This window comes from Gekko japonicus, unplaced genomic scaffold (assembly GCF_001447785.1).
Source record: "Gekko japonicus isolate JY-2015 unplaced genomic scaffold, Gekko_japonicus_V1.1 scaffold140, whole genome shotgun sequence".
Classification (NCBI taxonomy): domain Eukaryota; kingdom Metazoa; phylum Chordata; class Lepidosauria; order Squamata; family Gekkonidae; genus Gekko; species Gekko japonicus.
Window position 1 is genome coordinate 879,318 of NW_015169781.1, and position 26,296 is coordinate 905,613.

A 26,296-nucleotide genomic window follows, 5' to 3' on the forward strand; every position below is an offset into this window, starting at 1 on the left:
AATTAACAGAGTTTTTATTTTAACAGATATGGAGGCTGCCAATAAGTGGGCAATGTGTTTTTTGCATTTTTGGGACAGTAAAACCCAGCAGCATTGGAAATACATTTTTGGTGGAGGAGATGAACAGGATTGTGTTTGATGAGGTGCAGGCATGCAAGGGGCAGTGCAGCTGCAACAGGTGCTCAAGGAAGTGACTACCTTGCCTACTTAATGCATACGTATCTCTATTGGTCATCCTGTGGCCTGCTGATGGCGTAGAAGGGGAGAAGCAGTGCTCTTTTATCCAGGGAGAGAGAATTGTTCTCCCACAGACATTTCTGGCTTGCCACAGGTGAACCGCTAAGCAGCTCTCTTGAATCACAGATAACTCCAGTAGCTGTGCCAAAGGCTGTTGAAGAACAAAGGCTTTACATTTTGTGCTGCATGGTAGGAGTGACGTGTGTGTTTCTGAACCTCTGCCAGCAGCCCTCTTCTGGACTCTCAGAGCTATGATGACAAAGGCCCGCAGTGTCCATTGTGGACTTTGCTTTGTAGTTGATTTTGAGGTTCATCCTGAACATGCTGTAGGTTTTGTTGCTTCTCACTGCTTTGCTTTCTCTGTATAGCTCTGGGCCCCAGAAGTGTGCAGCCTGCATTCAAGAAGGAATATACGAAGAAGGCATTTCTATCTTGGAAACTAGTTCGGTAAGAAAGTGAATGTGAAGATGCTGGAAGAATTTCCCCTTTTCTCTGTGGAGCAGTACCAATGTAACCGATGATGGGGCACTTTTCCATAGTGGGTGGGATACATATGTGAACCGATGACTTTTCCATAGTGGGTGGGATACATATGTGTTCTTATGACAATCTTTACAGAAACCCAGATAGGTAGTCCGGTGCCATTCAGGACATGAGAGCAGAGCTGAGGAGGCTAGAATGAAAGCTTACTTGCTAGTGAGTTCATGATCTTTAACTGGAACTTCATAGACCATACACTTAGGTCTTACACTGGTAGCTGGTATAGCACAGGGGCTAAGAGAAGGAACTGCAGTCCAGGAGGTCTCTGGTCCAGTTCTTGCTTCTACTGTGAACGCATTTGGTAGCCTTATGTAAGCCCCCCTCTCTCATTTCCCCTCTGCAAGTTTGGAATAATTGGCCTGTACTATCTTATAGGATAATGGTAATGTGTGCGGAGTGCTTTGAAAACTGAAAGTGAATAAATGCTAAATATTACACAAACTCATTACTTGCTGGCCTCTGTTCCTTGCCAGCTATTTATCTGACCTTGTTCCCCCAACAGTTCAAGATCTCTGTGGGGGATGTGTGGGAGGTTCTGAACCTGGGACCTGAGGGATGGCCAGGAACACAGCTGGATTTGGGAGAGATGCAAGTGCTCAGGGAATGGATTACTGCAGTGGAGCCAAGCGGAAGAAAGGGTTTAGCCAACTGCTGCCTTGTAACCCTGACCAACTGCTGCCTTGTAACCCTGGTAAACCCCGATTGCAGGGCCTGTAAAATGGAGCTGTTCCGCCAGGCTTTTGGTTTAGGCGGCAGACGTTCGACCATTCTGGCCTCCCTTGTTCATGGCCCCTTCCCAGTGCCCTGCTGTTTTAGACAATACTATTGGGCACTGGAGCTTCCTGTGGTACCTATATCCAACTGACATGAGGCACATTTTTTTTTGTTATTGTCTGTTGTGCCATCTGTTTTATTGCTTTTATTGCTTTTTCTTTTTTTTTATGTTGTAAACCGCCCTGAGCCCACTTGTGGGATAGGGTGGGGTATAAATTAAATAAATACTACTACTACTAATAAAGAGGGAATGGAAATGAAGTCTCTTCAAGCCTACAGGCTAGAGTAGATCTGGCAGTGAACCATGACCCCCATAAAAGCTTGCAAGGCTACCCCACTGGCTGGTTAGAGCAAAAGTGCCGCGCTCCCTGCAGTAGACCAGCCTGGCTTCCACTTTGGTTCTCCCTGTGCCCTAGCTTGATAGTGTTGGACTGGAATGTATGGAATGTCTGGGAGAAGGGGGTAGTTTTGGGAAACATTCTTCTCCCAAGTCAGATTTCTGACAGAAGAAGAAATGCATTCATCATGGTGCTGAAAATTCATTTTCTCTCTCTTTAAATATAATTATTTTTTTGTTTCGCTTTGAGGCTTTCCCAGATAATGCAGCCCGACGGGAGGTGGAGAGTCTTCCGGCAATCTGCATCAACGAGGGCTGTGCGTGGAAAGGGACAATTAAAGAATACGAGGTATGACTTGGTTGGTGCTTTCTGTTTCCTGGTAACTGGTGGTATTTTGTGGCAAAGTGCCAGGAATTAGTTTTAGGCTACAGGAAAGGGTGCAGTCTGAGTGCTGGAGCCATTTAGCCAGGCCTGTGCCTGAACTGAAATGGGGTAAGAGCATATAAAACACACAGAATGTGGTGGTGGCCACAAAAAAACAATATTCTAGTTTTCTAACAATTTCTGCTGCAGAGGGTTTTTTTTTAAAGGTCAACTTTTGTTAACTGCATTTTGGAGAGTGCCTATGGACAGAATCTGCTGTAATCTCTAAAATCCTCCCCCCAGAGATAAGAGAAATTATGCAAAGCAAGACAGCATTGTGCAAATGTTTGCGTTTTATAATCTATGCAGGTTTCCCAATATAGTTCTTGCTGCAAAATTTGGGTCATTCTGAAACAACTCTGGCTTTTTTGTTTGTTTGTTCCTATAGCTCAGTGTCCATGTGGTCCTTCATTTAACTTGCTGCCCTAATCGTAACTATGCATTATTTCTAACTACACATTATTTTGTTGAGTGAAGGGGCACCTTGTATAAAGGATTCTAGCATTTCCACTAATTTTGGCTTTTATGTGGAAGGCTGTGTACGTGAGCAATTCTGTTGGAACAATTATTGTTTATGGCAGACTTTGTGTGGCTTCCACCTTTTATGATGTGCTTGCCAGCATCCCTGCTGTCTTAAATGCCTGGTTACTTTCTCTTCTTTGAAATGTTGCCTTTTGCACATTAAACTGGCTCTCTCTGTGGCCGAGCCATGGCTCAGTGGCTCAGCATGTGCCCTGCATACTCACTTTATAGTCTCTGAGAACCTGAGAGAGCTTCCAGTCAGAGGATGGTGTGGTGCTGGCTTAGATAGCCCAAGGGAGATTGTGATACTGTTCTTTGGGGAGAGGTTGGAGCTCATGGCTAAAGGTGGTGTAATGGATGTATTTGCATGTGTGTATTCACAACCATTTGCCCTGCTCTTGCATAAAGTAGGGGTGTTGACTTTTATGCAGAAAGGTGTGTGCATGCAAAGAGAACGAAACATTCTTTCCCCCACCTCACCCTGCTGTGCATCTTACTCACATGTACCTTTGTGTGTTTAAAAAAACAACAATGAAAACTCACTCGCCCCCCCTTTTTTATATATGAGTGTGGCATAGCACTTACCATGTCAGATGAAGAGGTGTGTTCAGATCCCCACTTGGGCCTAAAACTGAATGCCCGGCCTGATTTGTCATGGGATTGTTATGAGGATCAAATGGGAGGAACACCATGTGTGCAGCCCTGGAAGAAAGGTTGGATAGATGTGTGGCAAACAGATGAGTAAATGCGTGTGGCTGCCCTTATTGCCTCTAGTTTCTGCCTCTGTGGTAGAGTGCATCTTTGACATGTAGGAGTGTCCAGGGTCAGTTCCTGGTCTTCTACTGCAAGGAACCCTGGCGAGCTACTAGCAGGCCAAGCTGACAGTGCTGTGCTGACAGGCCTTCTCATGGACGTATCCAGGAGACAGTATGGCAGTGTCCTTGAGAATGGTCAGTCAAGACAATCAGTGGGCTCTGGAAAGGTGGCTTGTAGTGGCAGTGCCCCAACCTTTCTCAGTTGAGAGGAATGAGGACCAAGAGGGAAAGCCTGGAGTCAAAGGACAAAATGCAGCATTTTGTCCGAGCTTGACCCGTGGGCTGTGCGTGTGCTTTGTTTGGTTCATCACCAGCTGAGTTGTGTTCTGTCTGTACAGCCAGCGGCACGTTGCATAACCGGGCGCCAGCACTTCCAGCTTGGAAAGTCCCTGGCGGAGCTGTTCTCAGCCAGGGCCTCCTGGAAAGTCCCTAAAAGTTGGCTCATTCTTTGCTTTGAGAGAGCAGAGAGCATTTCTCTGTGGTCTCCACACACTGGCAGTCAGAGGCACTGCTTGTTGTCCTTTCATGTAATCTGATACTGGTGGGAGGTGAAGGGAAACGGCCCCTCCGTTTGAGACGCTAGTTTGGTTTCTTCCGTTGGCTTTTGCTTCCTTTTCAAAGGGAAGCAAGCTCGGCAAGGATTGCATTTTTAAAAAACGGTGCTGAGATCCTAGTGGGTCTTTTGATATGTCAGAAAGCTCCCTTGTCACTGTAGGAACCATTTGAATGCATTCTGAAGTTTGGTTGTGGGATTGCTGAGAGATGGTCTGCTTTGGGTTTTTTCCCCTGCTGAGCTCTTGGTTGCTATTTGAATTTGGAAAAAAAAATTACTGTTTTCCAGGCTGTCTAAAATTCAAGCAGCAAAAGGTATTCTCTGCCTTAGATGTGGTAGGTGATGCATGTGGCTTGACCAGCAGTTGACGGAGTCAGGGAGAGCTTTTGCATATTCTGTGCGGTGGCGGTTGGTCAGAGCATTTACTACCACTCATGGAGGTTGTTGGAAGCTTGAAATGAGTGAACAGAGCATGGGCAAATCTCACAGGCTGTGCAAGGCATCCAGGAAATGGGTCGCTGGTGCTCCTGGTATTCCTGCATCTTTCTCCCCTCCTTTACCAGTCTGGCAAAAACAGAGTAATTCTTTTTGGGGTAGGGGAAGGAGCAGTAAGGAGAGGGCTGTAGCTCAGTGGTGGCTGCAGGGAATACCCATGTTCAGTCCTTGGCATCTCCAGCGAGAGGATGTTAGAAAACAGGTACTTCTCTGCCTGGACATCTGCTGTCATTCAGAGTGGACAAGACTAAGAGCCAAACTAGCTGTTACCTTTTAAACTAGCTGTGTCTGGGGTTCCCCTGAACAGACTTGCTTTCTTTGTAGTCAAGCAACATACCGGTCTCATTAAAAAAGGTAGCATCTTATTTGAGCCTAAGCTAGGTGGATCTGTATTCTGACTTGGTCCAAGAAAAGTTCTTGGGAGTGTGTCATTGAAATCCCATCCTCGTTGCTTCTCCAAGGGGGAAGAATGCACAGCTCCCTCTTATTGGCAGCGGGTGACAGAGGATGTTTGCATGGGGTGTCTTGCTGTTGTACTTTGGTGCCTTAGTAAGATTCAAGCCCAAATCAGCCATAGTTTTGGGGCGTCACCAAAGTTTCACTCCTGCATGCTTACGCTGCTTTAGACAGATAAAATCGGCAACGTGGGAGGTAAGTTTTGGCAGGTTTCAGAATAGATATGGAAAGTGTAGGTGGGAGCTGGAAAGCCCCAGTCAGTGAAGAGTCTCTTCTCCCCTGTCCCACCCTGCTGGTCCCCACACTTTCCTGCAAGCCAATTTCATAGTGGCAAAATTAGAACTTCCAACGGGCTGGGCCACCTGCCTAGAGATGTAACATTTCCGGAAATTTTGAAGCTCGGGGCCCCCCCCCCCATTTTTTCAGGGAAAAAACACGGAAAGTTTCGGAAAAATTGAAAAAATTACTACATTAGCATTTATTTTGTCTTTTCTAGATTGAAAGTCATTCTGTTACTTTAGGAACATAAAATATGACTATGGACATTTTTACTTGGCATGAAATTATCACAACTAGCATATTAAAAATATAGTGTATCCAAACAATTATCACAAACAGAATACCCATCCACATGCAAAAACAAAACTGAAACTTTTTTATTTTCTTCTGACAATCGCACCTCCTAAAGGAAGAAATGCATCTTGTTCTTGCATTGGAGAGTTCAGTTTGTAACCTAGGACTTAATTGTCCTCAGTGCACAGAAATTAGATCAATCTGGTACCATATATATATATATATTAGAAATGATTTTGAAAATATTTGAACACCTTGTCTTAAAATATTTTATTCATCATGACCAAAAAACAGCCATAAAAAAAAAACCGCCCCCCCCCCCCGAATTTTTCCACATCTCTACACTTGCCCCGGTGGGAATGGCATGTCACGAGCCAGGGAGCTTGTTCTTTTAGAGGGGAGGGGTTGTGGCTCAGTAGCAGGGGCTGGGCTTCAGGTCCCCAGCATCGTCACTGAAGGGATCTCTGTTGTTAGTGTCGTGGTTTTGTAGAAGGCTGTCAAACCAGCCACCTGTCTTCTTGGGTTGTGTGTGTGTGTGTGACACCTCCTTAGTGGTGGCACCTCCGGCTCGACAGTGATTAGCCAGGCCTGTGCTGCTTGTCATCTTCGCCACAGGGGGACTGGTCTTGTTGCTTCAGCCAGGATTCTGGGGGTGCTGTTGTCTCATGGTAGAATGGACAGCAGCCCTTTAGACCACAGGCCTGTACTGGTACTGTAAACAAGGGGACAGGGTAGAACCATCCTCGCTGCTCTGCTGGTGGACGGAGTTCATATGGGGATCATAAAGCTTGGAGGTGGTGCCCTGCATTCCTCTGTGTCCTGCATGAGTGAACCAGGCCTCAGGTCTAGAAGATTAAGCAGCCCACGCAACCATCGATTCCACCCTGTCCCCTCCGTTGGCCCACGCAGACCTGTGCCATCATTTGTGGCACCCTGGCAGCTTGCAAAGGACCCTGGCTCACATTAGACATCAGAAAGGGCCACTGCTTGCGGGCACCTCTTCCTTGTTGCAGACGGCCGGGCGAGCGGCAGCTTGTGCGCCTGATGTCAATCCGTTTCTTTTGTCTAGCTGTACTGAAGTGTGCTGCTCATTTTACCACAGAGCTACCATGAGGGGAGCTGCCCGTTCATGCTGGTCACCTGCCCGGCATGTCAGGGCACGGTGAGGCTGAATGGAAAGGAGCGCCATTCCGAGCGGGAGTGCCCCGAGAGAAGCCTCAACTGTAAATACTGCAAAGTCCTTTTCTACTTCCCCAGTATTAAGGTATGCATGAGAGCTGCTTTCTAATCCCCCTCCCCTGCAAGCCCAGTGCGCAGGTGACACTGCTCAGGTCTAACCCTCTGAATACGCTGGGGGGCCCGTGGGAATGTGTCTTGCTTGAGGTGTCGTGTGGGGAGCAGCGGTGGGAAGGGGAACTGCCAGTGCCAGGTCAGCCATTGAGTGAGTAGTGGGGATGAGATCCAGGTCCAAATGGCCACTCATCTGCGAAGCTCACCCAGGTGATCTTGAGCTGGTTGTGCTGTCTCATCCTTCCTTATGCCCCAGGGTTGCTGTGAGGATTAAAGAAACGAGAGGAGGGGAGAACAGCATCCCTGACCCTGAGCTCCATGGAGGGAAATCGGGATAAAAATGTGATAGGGCTGGATTCAGTTGTGAGCTTCACAAGCCCTGCAGTGTACTTACGTTCTTCCAGCAGTGGTCTCTCTCTCTCTCTCTCACACCCCCCTTCCCCACTGCAGAAGTGATTGCTCATCACCAGGGGTCAAGAGGTTTTGGCTTGGCTCAGCAATCAGCTCTCATGTACGATTTCTGCCGGCCCTTGTTCCCTCTGAGACCTCTACCCCACACGGAAAGCTGTGCTGTCTGCTCCTCTTGCTGTCCCTGCTCTGGAGTCTCCCTGGGGTGTGTGTGCTTGTGCGATGCTAGCACAGAGTCCTTCTTTGTGCCACGTTGTTGATATCCTCAGTGATACTGTGGGCAAGATACATTTGTGGTGGGAAGGCAGGGGCATTATGTGTTTCCACAGACCATTAACACATGCGGCATGGAAAAGGTGGACAGGTTTTGGTCCTGCCACTATCTAAGGGTCGTGCTTTTTACTTTCCCCATAGGAGTGAATGGGGGCAGTGCTTACCCTTGGGAACCCTGATAGTCTGGGCATCCTCCCTCCCTTCAACTGCATCCCGAAGTACAGCCTGCTTACTTCAGCCAATAAATGCATAGAGCCATCTTCGGTTCTGTGGCTTGGTCATGCTAGAGTGCAATGAAATGTCGGAAGAGTGGTGCCACAGCATGGGAGGCCAGCTTTTATGTTATTTTTGCCCCTTTCCCAAAGTTGGATTTAATTTTATTGTCTTCTGCCAATGTGGTGTGAGAGCCAGCATGGTGTTGTGGTTAAGAGCGGTGGACTCAACTCTGGAGAACCGTGTTTGATTCTCCACTCCTTCACATGAAGCCAGCTGGGGGACCTTGGGTCAGTCACAGTTCTCTCAGGACTCTCTCAGCCCCACCTACCTCACAAGGTAACTGTTGTATGGAGAGGAAAGAAAGGCAATTCTAAGCTGCTTTTAGACTCCTTAAGAAAGAGAAAAGCGGGGTGTAAAACCCAACTGTTCTTCTTTTGCCATTCTGTCAGTGAGGGATGGCTAGCAAAAAAGCACAGAAATGGGTAGTGGCTGGTCAAGCCGTAAAGAACAGGTCAGAGGTACTGCTTTGCCAACCAGAGTTACCACATGGGCCCATACTTGGAGAGGTGGTCCTTTTGGTATGCATACCCCAGATGGTGAAAGGCTTTCAAAGTCAGCACCAACAACTGGTATTAGATCCAGAAAAACTTGGGAACCAGTGAAGAGATTGCAAAATGGGAGTAATACACTCCCAATGGCTACTCCCTAATAGCAAATGGACTGCTCCATTGTATGCTAGCTGAAGTTTCCAGGTCATTTGACCTGTTATCGTAATCGAGCTGCCAGAAATGTAAAGTGGAATCCAGCAGGCAGTGAAAGTTCCTTTGGCTTGATTGGGAACGTTTGAGACTTTGAATGCTACTGCTAATTTATTCCATTCAATCCAAGCACCGCATTTTCTTGTGGTTGTTTGTGGCTGTTCCATTGGTTTATGCACACTTTCCGGGCTGCATCTGTGGCTCTACAGTAGTTACGTATGCTTCAGTATTTTAATCTGCAGGTTTTCTGCCTGCCTACTGCATTTTCAGTGATGAGTCAGGGAGCTACCTGAAAGTGAATAAGGAAGGATGCATTGATTTTTTAAAACCTTTGTTCACGAGAGTGCATTAATAGTGGGATACAAGGAGATGAATCCCAACCAGTAAAATCAGTGACCAGGCACAAAAACATCAAGCTTGTCTTCTCACTTTGTACTTTCCGTTGGAGGAGGACTCTTATGCGACTGGAGAAGCTTGCATCCTATGGCTGTGCAACCCTTGCACTTCGACGGAAGCTTTGATTGATACTAATTGCTTACTAAGTCCTATAATAATAGAAATTATTTTAATGTGTGAGATATGTGTCATCAAGTCACTTCCAACTTATGATGACCCTATGAATTAATGGCCTCCAAAACGTCCCATCATTAACAGCCTGCTCAGGTCTTGCAATCTGAAGGCTGCGGCTTCATTATTGAGTCACTCCATCTCATTGTTGGTTCTTCTTTTCCTACTGTCCCTCCACTTTTCCTAGCATCATTGTCTTGTCTTCTCATGATGTTTTTAAAGTACAATAGTTTCAATTCAGTTGTTTTAGCTTCTAGGGAGAACACAGCCTTGATTCAATCTAGAACCCATTTGTTTGTCTTTTTGGCAGTCCCTGGTACCTGTAAAACCCCAACACTACCTTTCAAATGAAATTATGTTAATACAGAGACTAAGGACTGTCAATAATAAATGCATAGCATCCATAAATATCAATATGAGCACTCATATTGTTGCTATGCATTAATTATTGACAGCTGTTCTTAACATCTGTAGATTATGTTTCAAATATCCAGTATGTTCCATGAACAGTTTTTGAAGAATTCTTACACTGGCTTTGTAAGGCAGGCCACTAATTATTCTTGTATGGCAGATATGGGGGTGGGGGGACAAGTTGCAGTGAGACTAGTAGATTGCTGTGGCTGCTTTGTATGCAAGTCCTTCTCTGAACTAGTGACTTGCATTTCCCTTCCTCCCCTACTGTGCTAGGCAGCTTTTCTTGATTTTCTTGGTGCTTGGCATGGTGGCAGTGGGGAGGCAAGGGGGTATTTGAAATAATCCTTAATATATGGACAAAGGGGGAGGCTTTTCAAGGTCAGGAAGATGGACAGCCTGAGGTATAGAAAGACCTGCTTTTGAAATGGCAGCTTGTGGAGCAGACTCATGCAACATGTGACCCAGCCAAGCCAAACAGGGTCTTCCCAGGGTGGGGGACAACGAGCCTGTTGACTTGCTGTGCTTGCAGAAGCAGGAGTGGTTGAGCATCCGGCAGGCCACCATGTGTGATCGGACTGCACGTCCTGTAGGCCTGATTTTGAAGATAGCTGAGGCAGAGGAGACCCAGCTTGAAGAGGCAGAGGAGACCCAGCTGAGCTCTGCTTTTTCTTCTGCCCAAATGAAGCATCAGAGACGGAGAGATTTCTGAAGAAAATGGGAGATGTCAGGCTCCTGACCTGCTTCAGAAAAAGCTAATTGTGCAAGCCCACCCCCCAGGCTTGTCATTTGTATTTTTCAGTGGTGTGCAAAGCACAGAGTTCCCTGGGGGATATGGTGACCTGGTGGATGTCTTGAGATGGTCGGCAAGGGGATGTGACCTGGTGGTCAGGCATTTGCCTGTGGGAAATTGCTGGTTCAGTCCTTGGCATCTTCCCCAGAGAGCAGCTGCAGGTCCTGTAGGCAATACAGAACAGGTTGAGCCAGTGATCTGAATTGATGCAAGGCAGCCTATGTAGGTGGCAAAACCAGATCCTGGCTGGGCACAAGCATAAAAGAGGCAGTTGCGATGCTTTCTCTATTTTTTTTTGAAGTTTTTTGTCTGTGTTCTGCAAGTGCTGTTCTGGCAGAAAAACAAACTTGCAGCACTGGTGTGAGCAGCTTCTTAGAATCCACCTTGGGGTTTCAGTGTCAGCTGAATCCCCACAAATGAATTCAGAGACTGACTTCCAGTCGGAGTTTCAGAAATATAACCCTAGTAGAATTGTATTCATAAGGGCATGAGAACTGCCCCGCTGATTACAAAGTGAAGGTCAGTCCAGCCATGCTTCTGACAGCAGCTGGACAAATCTAATCACATTTTTATCTCTTGTGCTTTAAGGAGCAAGCAAAGTGAGTGTGAGTACGAAAGCCATCTCCGCTTTGTCCTCCTCCCCTTTTGCAGTACACGGCCTATGAACACGGAGGCTGTGTCTGGAGCTTAAGAGCTCTCAGACCAACGGCCCATCTCGTCTAGTATCTGGTTTGCTCAATCTGATGTCTTTTAGAAGCCCACAAGAATGGCAGGAAGAGAACAGCCTCTCCTTTGCTCCTGCCCACTCAGCACCTGGTGTTCAGACGTATCTTGCCCCGTATGTTCATTCTACTAGCTTGAATGGCTCTCTGTCAAATAGTTTAAGAATATCCTTGCTATGTTCTTTCCTCCCTGAAGGCCCATGATGAGGTGTGCCCAAAGTTTCCTCTCACCTGTGATGGCTGTGGGAAGAAGAAGATCCCAAGAGAAAAGGTGAGTGGTGTTTTCATCCCTTATGTGTTGGGGGTTGTGGTAGCCCCTAGTAATCCAGACCATTCAGAAGCTGAGCAGATTTGCTGCTTGGATGGGAGGCCACAAGGAAAGACTGGGGCTGCTGTGCAGAGGAAGGCAATGGTAAACGGCCTCTGCTCACCTCTTGCCTTGAAAACCACAAGAGGTGGGAACTCCATGGGTAATATGTTGGGGGTTGAAAAGAGTTCTTTGTGAGAGGATCCAGGGGAGTCCATAGGACCCCTGCTTCCTCCTATACATACACCATAGGGCATAGCTGACATTGTGTAGTGGCCCAAGGGTGTACTGTGAGCCAGGAAGACATGGGTTCAGATGTTGCTACCATAGTGAATTCACTAAATAGCTTTAGGCAAGCCACAGGTCTTCCAATGGGTCTCCTTGCAGGTCTCTGAAATACGGGACTGATCATGCAGACACACCTTACAAGGTTGTTGTAGAGATTTCTGCGACAAATGTGTGTGGAGGTCTTTTCAATGTGTTACACATGGGCTTAATATTTATTGTTAGCTTCGTAGTGACAGTGTGCAGCGTTTGCATAAGTTCCCTGCTAAAGCAGTGTAACTCCTCTGCCGGATGGTAGCTCTGCACTTTTTGTAACAAGCAGCATAGATGGGTAACCCAGTCCATGGCATAGATTTCCCTCTGTAAAGATCTCAAGTTGTGGAGAGTGCTTCCTGAAAGCTTTTGATGCCCCAAGTCTGGAAAGGGAGAGTGTTTAATGTGGATCTGTGTTCTGTCTCATGTGGTACAATACATTGGCAAAAGAGAATCAGTTGAGTTGGTGATGTCTTGGATCTCAAATTTTTGTCATAAATTCCCTAGGTGTTGACATGTTAATAATGTAGGAGTATATAGACACACACACACACACACACACACACACACACGCATAGATAGATACATGTATACACACACACACACATATAAGAAGAGCTTGCTAGATGACCTTAGGCAAGCTGTGCTCTCTTTGCATCAGACCTATGTCAGCAATAAGTGGAAAATAATTCTTGCCTACTGTGCGGGGTTTTTGTAAGGATGAAACATGTGCAAAGGCTTTAGAGCTCCGGAAGTATTGTATGAATGTATATATTATGATTTTACTAGCAACTCCCCTTCCTTCCTTTATAGTTTCAAGACCACATCAAATCTTGTAGCAAATGCAAAGCGCCTTGCAGATTCCAGCCTGTTGGTTGCACCGAGGTGGTAAGCATCTGACCTGTTCTAGCTGTGTGTGAACAAAAGGACAGTGATTGGCCCAGGGCTGCATGTCTCAAACGGGGTGTGTATGTGTGCGTGCAGAAGGGAGGGTTGAACACCTCTCCAAAAAGGTTGAAGACTGGAAGGAAGTGCCCTGTAGGCCAGGCCAAAAGCCCATCTTCACCTCCTGGCCAACCAGAGGACCTCTATGAGAGAGCGCCTAAGCAGAGCACAGTTTGCCCTCAGCACATGATACTTGGAGACAGCCTGCCTCTGAACGTGGAGGCTTCATTTAGCTTTCATAATCATTTTTCTCTGTTCCATAATGCTTGCCCTCTGTTAGTTGTCTCCTAAGCAAGCTGCCCCCATGTTCTTACTTCTAAGTGTTGGTTCATTAGGAAGATGATCAATCAGCACCCCTTTAACACCTTGCTCCTTTACCTGTTGTTGCTCTGTGCTGCTTAGTTAAATTAAGTCAAGCTCTTAGCCATCTCTTGGTCTTTCCATCTCTGAGCGAGGAGTGACAAGGTTTGTGTTTGTGTCTTATGCAGATGGAAAATGAGAAGCTCCCCGATCATGAGAGCAAGCGCATGGGGGAGCATCTCTACATGCTGCTGAGTTTTGTGCTGAGTCTTGGGACTGAATCCAGCAAGTTGCAGTCCCTGCCGGGCCTCCCGACGGCTGAGGGCAGTTCCACTCTGTTGGGGGGCAAGCCGCTGGTCTCCGAGTCAGAGATTTCCAGCTCTTTAGAACTGTTAGGGAAATGTGAAGCTCTGGAAAGGAAGACTGTAACCTTTGAGAATATCGTCTGTGTGCTGAACCGGGAGGTGGAAAGGGTGTCTCTCACAGCTGAGGCATACAGCCAGCAGCATCAGCTGGACCAGGAGAAGATAGAGGCGCTCAGCAGCAAGGTCAGTATTTGGTTTCCTGATGCTCTGCTCCATGGTGCCTCTGTGCCGTCTTGCTGCACTTGCTTGGGGCGATTGCAGAATCCATCAGGCATTCTAGGCTCTCTATAAAACACAGAAATGTCACTGAGGTGGGCCTTCTAGGAAGGTATCAGGCAGTCAAGATGGGGATGAAAGCTAGAAGTCGGGGGTTAAAGAGTCAGTGGGGATGACTTATAACTAGGAGTGTTCCGATGCAGCAAAAACCTGTAGAACATGGCAGCATCTGCAAGATTCAGTAATCTGAGCATCTCTACCTTTATTTTTTAAAAAAGAAGAATAAAAGCAATTTTCTAGTCATGATGGTGGGGAGGGGGTAGGCAGCGCCTACTGAAATTCTTGGAGCCTTTGGATTTGCTGAATAAGCTCTCCTGAAGTTTGGGCAGAAGGGCTTCAGTGGCCTGTTAGGGCACCGTGTCTCCTTGGGGATATAAGCAGCAACAGCAGCATAAAGTATGCTTTGTTTGTATAATGTACATAAGGTGGCTGAATAGATTGCAGTTGTGCTGGTTCATGAAACCCTATTTGGGGAAGGGGAGAAGGCAGCTTGGCTGATGATGGCAAGAAGAGTGCTCCAGAGCTGACTTGAGCCTTTCATGGATTTGCTTTTCTTCTTCTGTGACTCAGGTCCGGCAGCTAGAAAGGAGCATTGCGCTAAAGGACTTGGCCCTGGCCGAGATGGCCCGCACTATTCAGGAGATGGAAGCATCCTCCTACGACGGCATCTTTATCTGGAAGATCAGTGACTTTGCAAGGAAACGCCAGGAGGCGATAAATGGCCGCTCGCCAGCCATCTTTTCTCCAGGTTGTTTGGCAGAAACTGCCTCTCTGAATTCCGGGGGTAGGTGGGGCGGGGAGGGGGGTGTTTCTACATATTACTCCATGAGATGTTGGCGATGAGTCAGCCCTCTGACTTGTAGAATGCTGTAGTGGCCAAGAGGCGGAGGCCTAAAACATCTGGTGAAGAAAGAGGGAGCTAGAGAGTATCCCCCTCTAGCTACTGGAAGCCTCTCCTAGGCTGCCTCGTACTGGCTTCCCCCTGAGGACTAGCAGCTCAGTAGTGGGGATTGTTCCAGCCCATCTATATATAGAGGTGTGAATGCCTTGCAGTGCCTTAAAAAATAAATAAAACATTGTGTTTTATAAAACTCTGAAATGCAGTGCTGCGAAGCAACATGGTAATGGGTGTGTGGGTGTGTGTGTGTCCTTTATGTTCTGTTTGTTGGCCCACAGTGGTTGGCCACTGTGTGAAACAGAATGCTGGACTAGATGGACCACTGATCTGATCCAGCAGGGTCATGTTCTTATGATTACATTGTGCCCCCTCCTGTTAACCTTTTGCATAGCTTGTTCTGCTTCTGCCAGACCAGGGGCATGGAATTTCTTACCCACATGAGGCATCATTGGCATGATGCCTTAAGAGACTGTGCAAGCAGCTGGCTACCCCCATAACCACTGTCTGTCAGGGGTAAGGGGAACCCTTGTCCCCCAGTGCAGCCCCTTTCGTTTCTGACCACTGCTTAGGCACGTCTTTTCTGCTGTTTGGACACGAAGTTCCCCTGTCCTGTGGCAGACGGTTGGCTGATACTGTCTGTGCTGACTAGCAGTGGCTCTGCAGGGTTTGGGGTTTTTCACTCCCACCTATTCTCTGATCCTAGGTCCTAGGGCTTCCTGCATGCAAAGCAGAAGACCTGCCGCTGAGCCACAGCTCTTGCCTTTAGCTTTTGTGTCCTCGGAGATGGAGGCCCTGCTTTGTTTGCAGAAAGTCCCCAGTTTCATCCCATGGCATCCTCTCCAGGTAAAGGTTCGTAGGTAGCAGGGGGCTGGGAAAGGACCTTTCCATGCCTGAGACCCCGAAGAGCAGCTTACACACAGTGCTAGGCTAGATGGACTGATGGCTTGATTTCCCATAAGGCACCTTGATAAGTATATAGGCTTTGTATGTACATTAAAGTTTTGAAAGTACAGGGAGGGATACCTGACATAGTGGTTGAGCTCTTTCTTTGTATGCAGGACATTCATGTTCAGTTTCAGACATCTCCAGTTAAAGGGTGTTGGGAGACGCCCTACTCTGCCTGAGACCCTGGAGAGCTACTGAATGGGAAATCCTGAGCTAGCTGGGCCCCGTGGTTTTGACCTCATATACAGCAGCTTCATGAAAGAAGCCAGCAGAGACCGTGTTGGTGGTGCCTCTTGCTCTCTCCCCTCCCCCCCCCGCATTGCCTCTGCTTTCTTGCTGTGCGTGGCTCACTTTGATTTTTTTTTTTTGGAATGTGTTTGTCTTTTCTGCCAGCATTCTATACAAACAAGTACGGCTACAAAATGTGCCTGCGCATTTACCTCAATGGGGATGGCACGGGGCGTGGGACCCACTTGTCGCTGTTCTTTGTGTTGATGAAAGGACCCAACGACGCCCTCTTGCGGTGGCCTTTCAACCAGAAGGTAAGTTTGGGGAAGGGGAAGAACGTGGAGTGCACGCAGCTCTCCGGGTGGCTTCAGGTAGGAAACACACGGAGCACGGGAATTAAGAGAATGAGCTGGGAAACCCCTGGTTTAAATCACATCTTGGGAATTTACTTGCCAGGTGATCTGGTGCAAACAACTTGCCTCACCATCCATTTCCTGCCCCAATATAAAGGACTAGAATCTTGCTTTGTCTGCTTAAGAAAAAGAAGTGCAGTGTGTTGGGACTGGTGAACCTATGTGCTTGGCAGAAAACTCTGTTGATCTTCTTCGTGGTCTCTGTGCATCACACCCTTGGGATATACTGCGCCTGCGCTGACCTTCTCGGTACCGGTAGCTAGCAAAAGGGATTTTCGCGCCTCTCCCAGGTCACGCGCCGGCTCCACTGCGCATGACCAAGGAGGGGCACGCAGATCCCGCCAGTTCTTTTCTGACCGCCGCGCTGGTAGGACGCCTTCTGCTTCGGTCTGTTAAGTACCTAACTTTTTGCTAAACTTGCGTTTAGTTAGTTTCCTTTTCTTTATTTTGTTTTTTGTAGTTAGCATTTTTCTTCGGTGTGTTTGTTCCTTGTCTTTAACGTTTCCCCCTCCGCTGGCCTATGGCCCCGCGGTGGGGTTGTTTCAAACGGTGTAAGACTTGCGGCCTTAAAATATCTCCCACCGACGGGCATTCGCTTTGCCTCGTCTGTTTAGGGGAGTCGCACTGTGTTTCTAAGTGCGGACATTGCCAGAAATTCTCGAACCAGACGAGAAAAAACAGGGCAGCTCGTCTGCACTTGGCTTTGATGGAGAAGGCGCTATCTCCACAGTCGTCTTCGCCGTTGGACACGTCCGGGCACGCCTCGATGTCCACCCTGGCTGCGGACACTTGTCCTCCCGTTTCGGGACCATCGACGTCGACGGTCGCAATCGATGCTTCGGCACCGAAACGATCGACGCCGATAAAAGACCACCCCGTACCTTCCAAGATCCGGAAGCAGGGGATATCTGATGCCGTACCTTCCAAGATCCGGAAGCAGGGCAAAGACTCACAGCAGTCGAAGAAACCTAAAACGGACAAGTCGAAAGTCCATAAGGTTTCAGCTAGTCAAGGTCGAGATCTCACGCAAGAACCTCATCACCTGATTGGTTCAGATCTCGACATCGACCTTACTCAGCAGACAAATCAGTCGCAATCTGATATGTCGAGTCGTCAATCCTCTCATGCTTCCCCGGAACGTGGAGTCGATGATCGACACCGACCGGCATCCCCTACTTTAACCTGGGATGAGAGACAGTGGCATTACTTGTATGGAAGCCGATACCCATACCCATGGGCTTTTCCTCCACCACCTCCACCTGACTGGGATCGTCAATCGGTGTCATCCCGCATCTCGCAGTTTCGGGATCGATCCTCGGTATCGAAGCAGTCCATGCCGATACATCCACCAGACCCGGCTGCACCCCCGGTCAACATGCCGACAACGCATCAACCGGAATTACCCGGATCATCCCCGGAACCATCCAATGTATCCTCCGATTCAGACGACTCCTCTGAACATATAGAGGACGTGAACATACAATCCACCCCACAGGATGTGGAAGCGGATCTGCCTATTTCTCCATCAGAGGATGTTAAGTCATATGGAGACTTTGTTCAACGTATGGCGTTGGACCTGTCTATGACTCCTACTCTCGTTGCCAGTTTCGTGGATGACAATGTTTTTGACATTATGCATTCCAACACTTCGCCTTCTGTGGCTCTTCCAATGACAAAAGTCCTCTTACAAACTACTAAGGACTTTTGGACCCATCCAGCCTCCATTACTGTATCCAATAAACGTCTGGATCACATGTACAAGATCCAAGAATCTGGGGCTGAGTTTCTATACACGCATCCTAAACCCAATTCTTTGGTCGTATCGTCGTCCACGAAAGGAAAATCGAGTCACTCAACGCCATCAGATAAGGAAGGAAAGAAGTTGGACTCGGTGGGCAGAAAATTTTACACTGTCGGTGCAATGGGCATTAAAACGGCAAATTATGCAGCCTGCATGGGCCGCTATCAGTTCAATTTGTGGAAACGCTTAAACGACTTCCTTCCACATGTACCAAAGGAATGTCAGCCTCAGATTAAGAGGCTTCAAAATGAAGGGATGGTACTGGCTAGACATCAAATTAGTGCTGCCAAGCATTCCTTGGAATCTGCTAGCAAGACTCTAGCAACTTCCGTAGCCCTACGCAGACATGCCTGGCTCCGTTCCTCCTCATTGCCATATGATACCAGATCGTCGGTGGAGGACCTTCCTTTTGAAGGCTCTGGACTGTTTAGTTCCACCACTGATACGGTATTACAGGAAATGGATAAGAGTATCAAGACGTCTAAAAGTCTGGGAATCTCTCCCCCAACTAAATACCCTAAGACCAAGCAATGGCCTAGACAATCTTGGTCTTCTAGACAACCGTACAACAAATCGCCTACGGATCAATGGCAAAGACCTCCCTCTTCTCAGTCAAGGTCTTTTCCCCCTAAGAATAAAGGACAATCATCGGGTGCCTATAAGTCGAAGTTTCCCAAGAATCCCAAACAGGGGCTTTGACTTCAGCCTTACTGCTCATACTCGCCTCGCTCCCTTTCTTCACGCATGGCTGGACATTTCTACAGACAAATGGGTTCACTCTATAATAAGAGATGGCTATCTCATAGAGTTTTCTCAAATCCCCACAATTTCCCATTTCGTCGGAACTCCAACGTCACCTGTCCTGATGCAAGAAGTACGATCTCTGTCACTGAAAAACGCTATAGAGATAGTCCCGGCGGCAGATCGTTGCCACGGGATTTATTCCAGATATTTCACGGTCCCCAAGAAGGACGGAGGACTTCGTCCAATTATGGATCTAAGATTTCTCAATCGATTCATTGTTTACAAAAAGTTTCGTATGACCACTTTGCAAAGTATTTTACCACTCCTGCCTCCAGGGACATGGATGGTCACTTTAGATCTCAAAGACGCTTATTTTCACGTCTCCATCCATCCTCGTCACAGAAAATTCCTCAGATTCACGGTCGGAGAGGACCATTATCAATTCAAAGCCCTCCCCTTCGGGCTCTCTACCGCCCCCAGGGTTTTCACGAAGGTAATGGTGGTTGTCGTCGCCCACCTTCGTCTTCAGGGCATTCAGATTTTTCCGTACATAGACGACTGGTTAATGGTGGCAGATTCAAAGGACTGTCTCCTTCAGCACATCACCATTACACTGTCGACCCTATCCTCCCTTGGAATTCTAGTCAATTTGCAGAAATCCATGCTGCAACCTGCAACTCGCGTGCAGTTCATAGGAGCTGTCATAGATTCCCTGGCCACTCGGGCCTACCTTCCTCGCCAACGGGCAGATACCATTCGTCTGGAAATTCGACGTTTGTTCCGATCCAATGTGACATCAGCAGTCCACGTTCAGCGGATCCTGGGTCTCATGGCAGCCACCACCTCTGTGATCGAGTGTGCACGCCTTCGCATGCGTCCGTTGCAGCTTTGGTTTCTAAAGAAATTTCGCCCCTCCTTTCACCCCCCAAGTCTTCGACTAGTCGTGCCTCCTCAGGTCCTTACCTCCCTGCAGTGGTGGCTCGTGGACACCAATTTGCTGGCGGGTGCACCGTTCCAACCGATTGTTCCCGTGATGTCGATCACCACAGACGCCTCCCTGTGGGGTTGGGGTGCTCATACGGACGACACTTGTGTGGGTGCTCCATGGCAGCCCCTTTGGAAACGTCATCACATCAACTATCTGGAACTGCTGGCCGTAAAATTTGCCCTCAGATCCTTGCACAAACAGGTTGCAGGGAAAGCTGTGTTAATATTTACGGACAATACAACTGCAATGGCTTATATCAATCGCCAGGGCGGGACAGTGTCCAGATCCCTTTGCAGGCTAGCTATGGACATATGGGAAGAGTGCCTTCATCGGAATATCACTCTCCAAGCTGCCCATCTGCCAGGAACTTTGAACCAGCAAGCAGATTTCCTGAGCAGAGGAGGAGCATCGGACCACGATTGGGAGCTGAATTCAAAGTATCTCCTCCCTCTTTTTCAACGTCTGGGACATCCCCACATCGATGTTTTTGCAACTCGATTCAACAAGAAGTGTCCCATGTTTTGTTCCAGAGCGGGGTTGGACCCTCTGTCACTGGGGGACGGCCTGTTGATATCGTGGGCTCACAACTTTCTGTACCTATTTCCTCCGATTCCGCTGCTTCACAGGGTGTTGGTGAAAATACAACACGACAAGCCCCATTGTCTTCTAGTAGCCCCCTGGTGGCCTCGGCAAGTTTGGTTCCCGACACTGTTGAGGTTAGCCAAGGGATCCTTTGTACACCTGCCGCAGGAGTTGGATCTCCTCCAGGCTCAGGAGGGCCAGGTCCTTCACTACGATCCTCTGAGTCTCAAGCTGACTCTGTGGGAAATACGCTTTCAGTGATGGACGCTCGTATCAATGATGTCTTGTTGAACTGTCGTAAACTGTCTACTCGGACTTCCTACACAAGGAAGTGGAATCTATTCCTGCAGTATTTGAATTCCTCAAATCTACCTCCTCCGCCAGTGGATTTGAGGTCTATTTTTGCATTTATTTTGTCCAGAATGGACTTGGGTCTCAGTTTTTCGTCGGTTAAAGTGTATTTAGCTGCGGTGTCAGCTTTTCATCCATCTGTTGATGGGTTTTCAGTTTTCTCGCATCCTCAGACAAAACAGTTTTGTAAAGGCCTTATTCGCCTGTACCCTCCCCGTCGTCCTCCAACCCCGGCCTGGGATTTGGCTTTAGTTTTGCGTTTTTTGATGGGAAAACCTTTCGAGCCATTGGCCACTTGCTCTCTAAAATTGCTGTCACTCAAGACTGCGTTTTTGGTGGCCATTACCTCTGCTCGTCGGGTCAGCGAATTGTCTGCTCTGAGGTGTGATCCACCATACTTAAGTTTTTCCCCACATGGGGTTTCATTGTCTTTGGACATCTCCTTTTTACCGAAAGTTGTTTCGGAATTTCATTTACGTTCAGATGTAGTTCTGCCATCATTTTTCCCGTCTCCTGCTAATGAAGAGGAACGGAAATTGCATTCTCTGGATGTTAAGAGAGCGTTGTTGTTCTATTTGGGCAGGACTAAGTCTTTTCGCCAGTCTCCAGCTTTGTTTGTTGCTCACAGTATGCCCTCCCAAGGGAAGAAGATCTCTTCCCAGAGGCTGTCGAGATGGATTGTGGAGGTGATCAAGCTATGCTACGCTTTGGCTAAGAAACCTCTTCCAGGTCAGCTTCGCGCCCATTCTACGAGGGCGGTAGCAACTTCCACAGCTTTCCTGCGAGGTATGCCGTTGGAGGACATCTGCAACGCTGCGACTTGGGCTACTCCGCTCACCTTCGTGAAGCATTATGCCCTTGATGTCCGGTCTTCTCGTCGTGTGGCGTTGGGTCGGTCTATATTGCAGACGGCGCAGATGTAGGGCCTCGGCCCCTCCTCCAGGTAAGAGTTATTGCTTGCTATTCTCCCAAGGGTGTGATGCACAGAGACCACGAAGAAGATAGACAGGTTGCTTACCTGTAACTGGTGATCTTCGAGTGGTCATCTGTGCATTCACACCACCCGCCCTCCTTCCCCTCTGCTCTCGGCCCTTCATCTTGTTTCTTTGAAGGCTGTTGGGCGGCGGTCAGAAGGAACTGGCGGGATCTGCGTGCCCCTCCTTGGTCATGCGCAGTGGAGCCAGCGCGTGACCTGGGAGAGGCGCGAAAATCCCTTTTGCTAGCTACCGGTACCGAGAAGGTCAGCGCAGGCGCAGTATATCCCAAGGGTGTGAATGCACAGATGACCACTCGAAGATCACCAGTTACAGGTAAGCAACCTGTCTTTACACGGCTGCTTAGAGTAGCCCTGGCCATTAGGATAATCCATCTTGCCATGAATTGGAATTCCATATTTATTCCTCACCCCAGTTCCTTCAAGCAATTTCTGCGCCTCCCTGCAGGTCACCCTGATGCTGTTGGATCAGAATATCCGGGAGCATGTGATTGACGCCTTCCGCCCAGATGTGTCGTCCTCATCTTTCCAGCGGCCCGTCAGTGACATGAACATTGCCAGTGGCTGCCCGCTCTTCTGCCCCCTCACCAAGATGGAGGCCAAGAACTCTTACGTCCGTGATGACACCATCTTTATTAAAGCCATTGTAGACCTTACGGGCCTCTGATGCCTCCTTTTCCCACCTGGATCTAGGAGTATAGAGCTGTTGCCCGGGCGGGGCTACAGTCCTCTGTGTAATCCTCCTCCGTGGGCAGCTGTGAGGAGGGGGCTAGGTGCTACCCCCTGGAAAAAGGACCTATTCCATTTGGTGAGGAAAGCAGATGTTCCACTGGAAACTTTTGGTCTTGGAAATGCCAGCCATGCTCTTGAAGGGGCAGTGCCTTCCAACCCATCCTCAATGAGGGATCCAAACACAGAAAAGCTCTCGTGTCTTTTTTTGAATGAACCTTGCAGTTTGCTGATCTTGGGGAGGCTGGAGAGGGACGGGTGCCGTTGAGTCCCATGTGACGACCTGGAGCATCTGCCAGAAGCATGCTCATGGGGGGGGGGGTTTGGACTGAGCCATATAGGCTGGCTGTATGCCAGCAGACTGTGTCGCACTTATGGGAGAGGATGCTTCAGAAGCACATGGAGGGAACAGGAAGGTGTCCCCTGCAAGAGTCCTGCGGTGGCTGATGAAGGAGGACTTCTCAGCCAGCTGCGGGGAAATAGTGGACCTTAGAAATGATTGTTGGAGTGGATCCTGACTGCTGGTGGCTCTCCAGGTTGGGGAGGGGATAGGAAGCGTGTATTTTCCAGTGCTGCATCTGTGCTCGACCAGCAGGGTGCCTTTGGATGGCCAGCTGCCAAAATAAGATGCTGAGGGTGAGCAGAAAGCGAAGATTTGGCTTGTTAAATGCATAATCCTGCTCTGCAATGAAGTTCTAGGTTCCGTCCTAACAGAATAAAATCAGGTCAGGCTCTCCCCCCCCCCCCCCAATTTATTAAAGAAGAAGATAACGTCCACCCTGTTACCTGCTTGATATTTCAGAGGTTAAGGCCAGGCTGAAGAGATGGGCTGTGCGGTGCAGGAGAACTACAGGGGCGTGCATGTCTTTAGGGGTTTGCTGTTAGGCCAGCCGCTTGCTGTATATGGGTTACTTAGAAACATTTGGCAGAGGTACACAAGAAGAGAGTTGGTTTGTATGTGGAGGGCAGTGTATGTGAACTCTTGTCTGTTTTCTTTTCCTGGCCAAGCTGCCGGGCAAGGCAAATCAAATAAATGAATAGCTCAGGGTTGCGAGGTCATCAACCTGTACTGAGGAGCTGCGTGGAGCTCTGACGTCTTCAGAGGTCCTACTTGCCTCCCTCTTCTTGGGCTTCTCCTCTTTGCCCATACGATTTCAAGCTGACTTGGCTCCTCCAAATGCAGTTTGCTAAGCAGCCTTTCATTCCCCCCCTCCTCAGTTGCTTTCAGACTGGCAGAAGAGGTGGTCTCTTAATTTCCCTGTCTGATCCAAATGATTACTGTGTTGTGGATACGCGGGGCCCGGGGGGCATTTCCAACTGACATGTGCTTCTAGTGTGCAACTAGGGCCAGACCCTTTCCCATTCTCTTCTCCCCTTCCTCAGGCCCCAGTTCATACCTCTTTGGGATCTGAGTAGCACTGAAGCAGTTCTGCGCTCTATATCCCTTCGAAATGCACAAATATGAGCTGTCTCCTGGCTGATGCTACCAAAGGCAGTGGATTGCCACGCTCCATTTGGGTTTAGCGGGAAGGAGGTAGGGAAGCTAGTGGGGGGTGGGGTTTGTGGGGATCTCTCTCAGTTCTAAACCAGCAGCAGGTTCTCTTGGGCCAGTTGTTTCCCAAATGCATATGCAGAGAAAGACCTTTTATTCTGCAATTAAAATTTGGGGGTAAGTGTCACTATTGTACCTCTGTAGAGGAGGTGTGAGACCTGTGGACTGTCTGCTTTTGACTGAAGCCCTGTGACTGCTCTGAGTGTCACCTAAAACTCGGGTTGTCCTGCTGTGTCTCTGCTTCAGAAATGATTTGACAGAAATGAGCTGCATCTGGTCTGTTTAAAGGATGTCAGATAACAGGTGTCGGGGGAAGACCTTGCTTTCTGTCCTGCTGCTGCCAGAGTAGGCAGTACTAAGCCAGATGGGCTGATGGTCTAAGACACGTGCTTGGTGGTCAGATACAAAAGAGGGTTTAGGGTACTCTTTCTTTCATACTCAACACACTGGAGATCCTAGGGACCTACTGCCATTCAGAGTCCGAGGCTAGATGGACTAACAGTCTGACTTGGGATGGCAGCTGCTTACGTGTATGTTTGCTTTGCTTGCACACACAAGGTCCCAGATTCTGTATTAGACATCTCTAGTTAAAGGATCTCATGAAGCAGGTGATATCCCAGAACACTGCTGCCACTCAGAGTACATGCTGTGAGGCTAGATGGGGCAGCTGCCTGTACAAGCCGGTTTCCAAGCGTGAGCAGGAGCTCTGCTTTTGCGCCAGAGCTGGCTATCAAATCTGAGTCATAGGAAAGCTCCTTTTATTGGGAAGCCATCTAGTGAAGGCATGATTCCCTTCAGCACCTGCTTTGTGGAAAGGCAGTTTCTGGAGACGATCTAATCTTGGCCAGTCCCTACTTATGAACGAAGACATACAGACTTGTTCTCAAGACTGTGTGTGCTGTTTCTTTTTAAAGGAAAGTCAAAACTATATTTTGCAAACTTACACAAACTCACATAATATTTAATATTTATTCTGGTAGACCTAGAGAAGGACAAGTAGTTCTTGGATAAGGCCGTACCCCTTTGATCACTGGCATTCTTAGCACCCGTGGAGGTCCTGAGATTCACCAACAAAAACACGCACTTCAAAGCTTATTTCTGCAACCATAAAGGGCTACAAGTTCGCTTGTGTTTTCAGAATGATGGCTGAGATCCTTAGAAGGCCAAGATCCTAAAGCTGGTACTAAATCGGTGGTATGTTTTCCTGTGGTTGTGTGGAAATAAGCATAGCCCTGCTCTGTAAATAGATATGTAAAAACTGACCACAGAAGGACATATTTGGGAGAATGCTCAAGCAGGGTGACGACAACACGGGAAAAGCACTGTGATGATGGCAGCATTCTCCCGACAGCAGTTTATTATAAACCGGTCTTCCGTTAGGGTGAGTTAACCAACTTGTTAGTTATAATAGTTATGTTTGGAGGCAGTGTATCTTTGAGTAACAGTGGCTGGGAGGGGGGAATAATGGTGCTTTGGTGGACTGCCCAGAAATATCTGACTGGCCACTATGGGAAACTGAATGCTGAGCGAGGTGTGAAGGCTGGCCTGCTGTAACTGGGTGCTGACACTTTAGTGCTGCTTGCCCCTGCCCTCCCCTGAGAGGAAGGAGAGGCTGACTGCAAAGCAGAGAATGGTGGAAGCGTCCGGTGGCTCCACTTGGCCATTCAGGCCTCAGGTTGGCTTGAGGAAGGGGTGGGGTGTCAGCCACTGCCTGGAAAGTGGATTTTGGTTGTAATTCTGAAAATGCTGTTTTGCCGAAGAAGTTGAAGTGGCTTAATAAAAGCTGTGACCAAAACCCTGTTTCATTTGTATATGAGAAAGGGGACTTGGCTTTGTTTGGGTAGAGAAGCCACTTCCATTACATTGAATCTGATCATTTCTGGGAGGCCAGCCTATTTGGGGTCCGGAGGCTTAGAAGGGAGCGCCTTTCACTTTGTGCCTGGCGACCAGCAGAGGAGCCCCTGCTCTGTGTGGTTTTTTTCTGTCGGGAGGCATGGACGGGGGAAATTCGAGGGCCCGCTGTGGAGATCCCCAAACCTTGAACGCCCATCCTAGGCAGGCTCATTTGTCTGATTCTCTTCTGAAATGTGGATGGCTTTTGGAGGCCTCTGGAATTCTCAAGAGGCAAAGGAGCTGGTTTTAATTTACCACTGCTTAGTCCCACATGATGCAGGCTGCAAGTCCCAATACTGGGAAAAGCTCCCCTTCCATTGTTAAATCTCGAGGCATTACTGGTACACTGGCGGGGGGGGGGGCTGGGCAGAGAGGACCCCTGCCTCCCTTTGTGCTTACATGCATGTCAAAATAACTAAACACGTGACTTTCAGCAGGTAGCCACAGCTCTGTCTCTCTCAACAGTTGCTGCCTGTCAGATCTCAGGTCTTGGTCACCATCAC

The 26,296-nt window shown here is 48.4% G+C and overlaps 1 protein-coding gene across 3 annotated transcripts in view; it reads left to right on the forward strand.

Annotated features, from left to right (window-relative positions):
* TRAF2 (TNF receptor associated factor 2) overlaps window positions 1–22,625 on the forward strand; it is a 30,640-nt gene extending 8,015 nt beyond the window's left edge. For 2 of the 3 annotated variants that reach the window (XM_015416793.1, XM_015416794.1), the window contains exons 3-11: window positions 606–684; window positions 2,139–2,237; window positions 6,829–6,990; window positions 11,361–11,435; window positions 12,603–12,677; window positions 13,223–13,582; window positions 14,246–14,423; window positions 15,912–16,060; window positions 22,068–22,625. In XM_015416793.1, the coding sequence (XP_015272279.1) occupies window positions 606–684; window positions 2,139–2,237; window positions 6,829–6,990; window positions 11,361–11,435; window positions 12,603–12,677; window positions 13,223–13,582; window positions 14,246–14,423; window positions 15,912–16,060; window positions 22,068–22,286 (1,396 nt within the window). In that variant the 3' untranslated portion in view covers window positions 22,287–22,625. The remainder of the gene's footprint in view (window positions 1–605; window positions 685–2,138; window positions 2,238–6,828; window positions 6,991–11,360; window positions 11,436–12,602; window positions 12,678–13,222; window positions 13,583–14,245; window positions 14,424–15,911; window positions 16,061–22,067) is intronic. The other variant, XM_015416795.1, reaches the window with a different exon arrangement.
* Window positions 22,626–26,296: the final 3,671 nt, after the last annotated feature.